This window comes from Sinocyclocheilus grahami, unplaced genomic scaffold, assembly GCF_001515645.1.
Source record: "Sinocyclocheilus grahami isolate Dianchi unplaced genomic scaffold, SAMN03320097.WGS_v1.1 scaffold350.1, whole genome shotgun sequence".
NCBI classification, from domain to species: domain Eukaryota; kingdom Metazoa; phylum Chordata; class Actinopteri; order Cypriniformes; family Cyprinidae; genus Sinocyclocheilus; species Sinocyclocheilus grahami.
The window spans coordinates 366,405-376,347 of NW_015505529.1; the positions used below are offsets into that span (position 1 = coordinate 366,405).

The 9,943-nt window shown below is 38.2% G+C and overlaps 1 protein-coding gene across 1 annotated transcript in view; it reads left to right on the forward strand.

Moving 5' to 3' along the window:
* bcas3 (BCAS3 microtubule associated cell migration factor) overlaps positions 1–9,943 on the forward strand; it is a 232,294-nt gene that overhangs the window by 64,256 nt on the left and 158,095 nt on the right. Inside the window, exon 15 of the mRNA XM_016229261.1 lies at positions 4,376–4,526. Coding sequence (XP_016084747.1) covers positions 4,376–4,526 — 151 coding nt within the window. The remainder of the gene's footprint in view (positions 1–4,375; positions 4,527–9,943) is intronic.

Consider the following 9,943-nt stretch of genomic DNA (forward strand, 5'->3'; position numbering starts at 1 on the left):
TTTAAATATTAAAAATATACAAATGATTTAATTAGCATTTGTATTAATATAGTATAGTTTTTATTAATATTTGTTTATTTTTCACATGTTTATTTATTATAAATCAGTTTGTTTAGTCGTGTAGTCATTCTTATTTTAGGCTTGTTCTCATGAGTAATATCGCTGATTCTTATCTGAGCAGCATTAAATGTAATAATTTAGGAATCAACCATTGTAAACCCATATTCCTCAACCACTAATTTGAATATTGGGGGTGCCGTGTGCCCCTCAGTGTTTATAGCTGTTACGACGCTATCAGGCAGCTAGTTGATTGACGTCCTGGTGCTTTGAATTGAGCTTATTCACTAAAACATTTCCTTTTTTTTCCCTCTGACAGACCAGCATAGGGTTTCATTTAAACATGTCTGAAATGACACTGCAGCGTTCATGACTGGGAGGAGAGAATACGGTTCCCACTTACCCATAAGTAAATTGACATGATCAGATTACGTGCTCCTGATCAGAGCCACATGCCGAGGTGCATTGATTGAGTCTGCGGATGCCTTCCTGTTCATCTTCTCATGCACCGTTTGCAAAGTCTGCTCATCTGAAGTGAAACATCCTCTCACACACACATCGCCTTGCAAACAAACTTGCTCACATATGGTTTCAGTAAGGCTGTTATCTGAGCCACAGAAGAGTGTAGATTCCCACTGTCACCAAGGTGCTCCTCTGATGAGCTGTAAACGCTGACATGTTGTAAACTATTGGATCTGATTTCAGACAGCCTCGTAGCAAGAAGTTCGGATGTAGTTTGGTTAATAAATTACATGCTTGAATGCGTTCGTGTTTTGTTTTTTTTGGAGAAATACGTATATTGCTATTATACAGCAGTGAATAATTTCGGTTATGATGTAATGGCTTGTAATCATACGGCGACTTCTGAAGTGAAATCAGCACACGAGGGGAAACAGAAAACATACCAATTTATAATGCAGTTTGAAGTCTTACGGTGAAAATACTCGTACAGCACGACGTCTGGTAATAGCAGGAAGTTTCATATAATGTTTCTGCTCATTAAAGCGAATGCCGCACAACCCAAAAACTTTGAAGAAAAAAAAAAAGCTCTGCTGTCACTTTAAAAGCACTCTCATTCACAGGCGGTTGGGTAAAATACTGGCAGTTGGCCATTTTCACATAGGCTGGTTTGACCCCACTGCAAGCCTGAAAATAGCAGCGAGCAGATACTGTAAAAGCAGAGGCAACCAGAAATGACTTTTCCACCAATGTCTGATTTCTTCTGAAAACAGTAAATCTTGTGAAGTTTATTTTCTTTGCAGCATCTGTGTTTTATAATGGTTCTTTTAATTTGTTTTCACTTTGTCCACCGGGATTGCTTTTATCCGGCGCTTTCTGGCCTCTCCTTTTACTTACTTTCCTTCCCCCCTCCCCTCCCCTTCCACTTGTAGTACTCCTCGTTTGAAAGTGTGTATTTTAATAATGATAGCTCTGGGAATTGGCACAGGCAGACTTGACATTACAGCGCCTTCCCCCTGAGTGCGGCGGTACCGCCATTGTTCCTTTTCCTCTCCACTCATCCCTCTTTTTGTCCCCTCCTCCCCTCCTGTCCTAATCCCTACCTCCTGTGAACTACGCTCTTACAGGAGCATGTCTGGGAAACCTGGACGAGCGCAAAAGACATGAATGGGTGAAACAGAATATATCAAAGTATTCCCAAACCAGGAGAGCGCAACTTTTTTCTAGGAATTCAGTCTTCCGCAGATGCTCCTAAAGCCAGGCGATTTCTCAGCGGTTGACACTTTGGAACGTCCTGCGATATTCTGTCCCCGGGAACGTTATTCGCATTGGCGGCCGTCGAGGTTGCATTTTTTTTTAATTCACTTCGATGGTGATGTGATTAAAATGGGACAATGTTTGCGTACGAATGTTGTTTTTTTAGGTTTATGTGTGCAAATGAAGCAAATAACGAATGGAAAGCGTCAGCTTAGATGGATCGCTTGTGTTCATTGCTTTATCAGATGCAAATAGAACAGCTTGGGGGAGAAAAACAGGATATCAGTGACAGGGCGACCAGGTCTGTGCCATTAGAAGAAAATGCAAATGGAGTGGAGTGAGCTCGAACAGAAGGGTCAGGTGACAGAGGGTGACCCGGCCGGCCTCTTGGAGTTAGGCCTGCGACGGCTGTGGATTTGCATTGATGGATCTTCTTTCCATTGGCTTGTCATGTATCACTGCGCAGGCCATCACACATGAGTCATTAATCAAATGACGGCTCCATAAGCAGTATCGTTTTGACTGGCCAGGCGCCTTGCCGCTCTCGGACGTGCCATTCTTGAGGGTTTTGGCCAAGCCTGCCACACTCGGGTTGACGTCATGCGGCGGCTGAGTTTCACATCATCCCGTGCGAGGCGTCTGCTTTTGGAGGGCTTAAGCTTTGCCGCTGTGACGCCGGCTGTTTGCGTGTGTGTCCGCAGGCGAGTCGGGGTTTGATTTAGTGAGGGTTAAAAAGTGCGCCGAGACTGAGTGTGTCCTTCTTGGAAAGATGCTAAATTCATTAAGATTTTTCTTCCTCTGCTCCTCGTCTTTGTCCATCAGAAGCACCATTATGGGTTTTCAGGCTGCTTCCTGTTCAAATTCCTTTTCTTTTCTGCTGCTCTTGCACACAAAAGGTGGCTGCGCTTGGGGTGTAGTGGTTTTGAAATGTGAAGGGCCCTTGAGATCCGGGCCCTGTGTGGAATGGCGCAGGGGTTTGTGTAATGTCTCCAGCCAAAGCAGGCCTTTATGGAGGGCCATGAGGCCTAAATGGCCTCTCTTTGGTTAAGCACAAAGACAGCGTTTCTGGGTATTAGAGAGAGACAGAGAGGCTGGCTAATGATCTAAAACCCCTCCAACACTGTGGCACGGCCGCTCTCAGCGCTTTTGCCCTCAGATAATCATTGTTTTGTGTCTCGGGGATTTCTCCGACCCCCTGAATACCCTCTTCATGGCGATATTACAATGGAAGCAAGGAAAATGTTCGCTGAGATTATTGGGCTGGTCTGAAATATTGTATGTTGAAAGGGAAAAAAATAATGGAGTTAAAAACACAAAAAGCAGCACTTCAACTTTGTGTGGAATATTTGTGTAGCATACATCTGCACTATATTGTTTTTGCTTTTTTAAGAAGTGCATGGAAGCGTATATCAAATTGATTCCTGTATTAGTTGGAATGAAAGGCAACACATAAAAACAAATGAAAAATGATTAAAAGTGGATAATTAAGGGGAGAGCAGTCGAAACATTGTATCTGTTGTGTTGGTTTCTTTAAGAGGAAATGCTATGTTAATTAATTAAGTATGTGTGTTTTAGCATGACTGGAAGGCTGACCATTCAGTATTATTTTTATAAACACTTTTTATACCACATATCAGTAAAGACTTAAGAGGCTATTGATTTGGTGGATGGTTTACATATCGCGGCCCAGAAACAGTTTCTAATGAGGCATCTACATATACATATCTATGATTGATGTAATGTTTTTGAAAGATGTCGCTTATGCTCACCAAGGCCTCATTTATTTGATCAAAAATACAGGAAAAACAGGAACATTGTGAAATATTATTATAGTTTAAAATAACCGTTTTAACAAATTTTAAAATGTCATTTATTCTTGTGATGGCAAAGCCGAATTTTCAGCAGCCATTACTTCAGTCATCAGTGTCACATGATCCTTCAGAAAGCATTCTAATATGTGATTTGGTGACTTAAGGAATCTTTGATGAATCGAAAGTTTAAAACAAATTGAAATCTCACATAAAATGTATAAATGTGACCCTGGACCACAAAACCAGTCATAAGGGTACATTTTTTAAAATTGAGATTTATACATCATCTGAAAGCTGAATTAATAAGCTTTCCATTGATGTATGGTTTGTTAGGATAGGACAGTATTTGGCCAAGATACACCTATTTGAAAATCTGGAATCTGAGGGTGCAAAAAAATAAAAATACTGAGAAAATCGCCTTTAAAATTGTCCAAATGAAGTCCTTAGCTATGCATATTACTAATCAAAAATTAAGTTTTATTTACAGTAAATAAGTTTTATTTATATTTACAGTAGGAAATTTACAAAATATCTTCATGGAACATGATCTTTACTTAATATCTGAATGATTTTTGGCATAAAAGAAAAATCAATAATTTTGCCCCATGCAATGTATTTTTGGCTATTTCTACAAATATACCCCAGCGACTTAAGACTGGTTTTGTTTACTCTTATTTGATCATTCTTAATACATCCTTGCTAATTAGATTAAAAAATATGTGACCTATCGAATTTTTAATGTTAATACAAACTCACATTCTTCATTTTTCTTTCTCCATTTTCTTTCATAGCCAAACTCACCAGTCAAGAATCCTTTAACAACTTCACCAACAACAACATGGGTAACCCACGGCTGTCTCCATTACCCAGTTTGACGGTCGTGCTTCCACTGGCTCAAATCAAGCAGCCGATGACCTTGGGCACCATCACCAAGCGCACTGGGTGGGTTTCTACACACTATTAAAACACTTAAAGGCATTGGTATGAGCCTTTTAATGTTATATCACAATACAAATCATGATTTATTGATAATTTTAGATGTGAATTGAATTCGAACTGAAGTGCAAGACAAATTGTCAACTCTTTAAAAATCATAACTGTGAAACTGAAACGTTTCTACTTAACTATGAAAATTAAATACTTGAGGCTATATTCCGACTGGATAAGTAGTCTGCTACTTATTTGACCTACTGGCAGTTTTCTGGTCATCATCAACTTTTTTTAAATTTGACATTTGGTGTGTTGTCACTTCAAGCCAAGAAGAGGTCTCAATGGAAATTACATTGTCATTTTAAGGCACAAGGTACTTAATATAGGTAATATCTTAAAACATATTGGTTTATGCCATCTGATAGACAGGTTATAAACGACAATTTAGATAGTTATATTTTACTGCAGACCAGGCTACATTGTCAATTGTTAAGCAGTTTAGCGAAATATTATTGTTATGAGTGTCAAGACCATGAATGCTCCAGCCAGCACTGGTGATAGCATTTCTCATTTGCGAGAACTGTGTCGTGGATTTGAAACATGACATGAGTTTGCATGAACTCTTGACTCGTGCTGAAGCACTTAAGTGTCATCAAACCGTCATTTGCCAGATGATTGCCTGAATTTACACAAACATGCAAACCTGCTTTTTCCCGCATATGGATCTTTGCTGTACTCGGTTGTTAGTTCCCAAGCCAGATGTATTACAATCACTGGACACAGCGTGCGGTCGCCCTCCATGTAACATGAACACGCCGGTAAAGACTGGTTGCCATATCAATGACTGCAGTGCGCATTTACATACTGACTGAACATAATTATGACTTATTGCAATTGTTTATTTTTATTTAAATGCAAAGTTTGAATGGGAAATTCGCTAACGAAACAGTGGCACGTCGGGTAAACTTTAAATAGGGAGATTTATACAAGGCCCTGCAGCTCATTGTCATGCAGAACACTTTGCGCTGTGGTTGTTTTAAGGGCTCTCGCTCATCTAGTTTTGATTTGAAGAGTCGTCAAGGGTGCATCAGTTTGAAGTTTGAGTAATTCAGCTTTGCGTTTGGTTTAGTTTCTAGCTTTGGAGACCTCATATGCTCCCAGTGCCTAGTAAACCTGCCTTTTTCAAAGACATGCTGAGTCCAAGGCTGTACATTGTGACAGAGTAGACGTCACTGTCCTCGAGTCTAGTCCCATTTCATCCCGTATCTTTCTCTCCTTAGCTGAGGCTAGCATATGTGGTGGCAGACAAGAGACATCCTATGTTGTGCTGAACCGTGTTGTGTGTCTGTATGTCAGTCAGTCAGCTGTTTCCCTGCACCCACCTGTCTCTGCTCATATGTTCTTTGCCCATCAGCATGCCCAAAAAACTCTACCCTCAGATGTTCAGCACTCAGAGCTGTGGCTGGGGAATGGCAGAGGACCTGGCCACCACATGGGAGATCGTCCTCTTTGCAGACAGAGTCTCTGTAATAATGCAACTGGACTTTTGGCGTCGTGGCTGTATCAAACGAGCTGGTGCGGGTGGAAAGCAGGTTGAAACTCTTTTTGCCCATACTGTCTACCTCCAAGTGAGTCATACTGGGCATTAACACAGCGTTGATTTGAGTGCCTTTTAGTGGAAGTGGTGTTAAAGGGTTAATTCACCCAAAAATTCAAATTAGCCCATGTTTTACTCACCCTCAAAGCATTCTAGGTGTATATGACTTTCTTCTTTCAGACGAATCCAATCGGAGTTATATTAAAAATGATCCTTGCTCTTCCAAGCTTTAGAATGGGAGTAGGTGGGTGTTTTTGTTAAACAGTCCAAAAGTAATCAAATAAAACACGCGCATCCATAATAAAACGTGCCTCACACGGCTCCTGTAGCGAATCGATGCGTTTTTGTATGAAAAATATCCATATTTAAAATATTATGAATACTTTTTTCTCACTTCTGCTTCCTGTCATACGTGCAAGCCGTTCCTGGGCGGATGACGTAGGACGTACGCGTTGCACACACGCCGGTGAGAAGTGACGAACGCGGAAGCGCGATGGAGAGACAGCAAAACAAAAAGCCGGTCACGAATTAGAAGATTTTATTTTCTCGCTTTGATTCCTATTTTTTGATTATGATTCATTTTGGTATATTTCAGTTGTAATGTTCATTTTGCTCACATATGCAAAAAAAAATTATAAATAAAATTCAGTCTTTGTTAATGTTTTATACTGGGTTTTAGACTGATTCTAACTGATAACTTGTCTTTTTGAACTATTAAAAATAATTTACTGATATTCAGGAATCAGGCTACACTGTTTTCAGATATTTTAGTGTTAAATGTATACTGGTATACTATTTTTTTATACTTTTTTTTTTTAAATGAACTTTTATTGATACATTCTCCGTTTTAGTAATTTTATGCACTTTTTTTAAATTTTTTTATTTAAACATGTATTACATTTTAAAAAATAGATTTAATTTGTCGGTGCCCATTGCATTGTGGTTAGTGCGTCGGCAGCCCGAGTTCGAATCCTGCCTCGAGGTCCTTTGCTGATCCTGCTCCCCTCTCTCCTCCCAGTGCTTTCCTCTCAGCTTTCCACTGTCCTCTCACAATAAAGGCGTAAAAAGCTCATAAATATAACTTAACAAAAGATTGAATTTAATTCAATTTTTGTTTTTAGTAATTTTAGTACTTCAACTTATTTTATTTCAATTAGTTGGCAAGGCAACAGTTCCAATTGTATTTTTTCATCTAATATGTTTATTTATGTATTTTGTATTTCAGCTTTATTTCAGTTCTCAGAAATTATTTGTTTATTTATTTAATTTTATTATTTTATTTAGTTTTCTTATACAGCATAAACTTGATCAGCAAACATGGTCCAAAAAGAACATAAACAGTACGGTACAGACAAATATACAAAAATAAAAGGAAACAGAAAAGTATTAATTGTCAGCTAAATATCTTTGAGACAAGCGATATTGAAAGGTCAGTAAAATAATCAATTTTTTTTAAATAATAACAATTCTGTTTTTGATTTGCTTAAAAGAACTGAGTGCTTTGTTCAGAATGCAAAAATATCATTATGTACTTCTGCGTTCTACTAGGTACTTGAGTAGAGCATTTCGTGTTTACCTTGATGATTTTTTTAATGCCTGCATTGCTAATCAAGTTTGATTTTTTTTTTTTCCCTCCTCTCCAGTCTGTAAACAAGTGGAATGGGGCTATATACAAATGCTCCAACCATTATTACCCAGTTTCAGATTTTTAGATCTTTTATTCCAGCGTAGTTCAGTATTAATGCTCATCTAATATTTTACTCTCTGAAAACTCTTGTTTTGAGAAGCGTCTGGTCCTCTCGGGTGAGACAGCAGTGTGAGTCTTGCACTTAATGTACTGTGCCGTTCCAGGAGCTGTGTCACAGTGTGACCTTCTTTTTCTGTGAACCACTTCAGCTGTTCTCCTGATTCCAGCTGTCAAATCAGCCAGCGCAATGAGTTCTGATATCAGCCCTGATGACTTCATCTCCCCTTTTCCGTGTGTCCGCTAAGTGATGAGTAACCTTTCTACTGAGTCAGCCAGCTTAGTGCCATTTTTAGACTATGTTTACTTGAATATTGATATAGTTAGACTGTGTGGTGGACTTCAACAATGAGGTGCCAGAGTCCCTTGAGGTTTTTTTTTAGTCCCATGCAAATTCCTGTTTCAGTTCCATTTGATGTTTACAGTTTTAACATTTATCTAATGCTCAACAAGCACCAATATTTCAGGTTTATATTAACATAGTATTTATTAAAATCGTATCTCATAAAAGTCTTATTGACTTTTGCCTTTTTAAATATCTTTTACATGTTTATTTTGGGGCTTAAGGAGGCAAAAGAGGTGCTGGTGTCACTTTTCGTTGGAAAGTGTCGGAGTGCACAGTCTACACCCGCAATAACATATTATCTTACGTTCGGATACCGGTTGTTCGGGAATTCCATTGTGGGTGATTATACCAAATCATTTTGATGACCGGTATTTTAGAATTAATAAAATAACATTTGAGAGCGTGTGCGATGAGATTGGTGTGCTGAAAAAGTAAATTTTTTTGAGGTGCATTTTTAATGTGAATTTATTCTGTACATGTTTCCATCATAATTTAATGTTTGTCTTCTTATATACTCAATTGAGCGCATCAAGGTGGACGGAATAATAGCTGTATCCTCATTTGTCGCCACTTCCTCAAAATGCCTCTGCTTTCTTGCCTTTTGTGGCCAAAAAGCTGTTAAATCATATACTATAAAAAAAAAAAGTTCTGTAGTTTTTACATAATCATTTTGGCAGCTTTGGTTTTTGTAAAAAATACAGAAAAACTGTAAACACATTTACAAAACAAACGGTGAAGTTTACAGTATAAAACTGTAATTTATAAATAAGAAAATTTGAATGTAAACCAGTAAATTCAAGAAGCCACACTGCTACTAAAATCTGTTTTAACAGTTTTTTTTAATCAATATTTTACAGTTAAAATTACACTCATTTTTACAGTGTACTTAAAAACGTTTTCTCACGCCTCTTTGTAGAACTGTAGATATACAAATTTTATAATAAAAAAAAAAGAAACTCTTTTTGCTGAACAGATTTAAAGTATTTGAATCACTGGGTTCAATCACACACCCCAGCACTGATGCTGCTCTTTTCTTATTCAACAGAGTGTGATTGTGTGTGTTGCTGGCAAAGGATGTGTTTTTTATTGTTCCTTTTTTTGTTCCGTTTCTATATGTGGATTTGCTGTTTGGCTTTTGTGTATTTTTTGTAATTGCTAACTTTATTTGTGTTAAAATGTTGCCAGTTGAAAAGTATTGTACAAAAAGATCCACTGTGAGAGGAACGTTAGTGAATTATAATATTTTGTTGGTCATAAGCATGGCATTTAGGTTAGTCAGTGTCGTTGAATTCATGGGAGAGAGAAAATCGTTTTTGTTTTGCTACGTTAGAAAACATCAGAGCTCTGTTTGTCAGTCCATCCTGCGGTTTAAACGAACCTTCCCTTCAAAGTGATCGTTCCGTTCCTGCTTCGTTTTTTCCCAAACAGATGACAGAGATTGTTTATTCAAAAATGCTTTTGTGTTCACATTCATATTGTTGTCGTTATGGTTTTATTGACTGGTGACATTTGGAATAAGGGTGAAAAAATGATTGGTGTGCCGCGCACCACTCTGGCCGATGGTTGAGTCAGATGTGTGCAATGCGGTTGCAGTCATTCATCTTCACCCTTTAATTTGATTTGACAATTTTATTTGGACAATGCATAATCATTGGCTTGAGTGTATATGGAGAAAAACAGAGAGGTTTTTATTAGATGCAAACTCAGAAAGTTACTTTTCTATCAAGGGGGGGGGGGGGGGG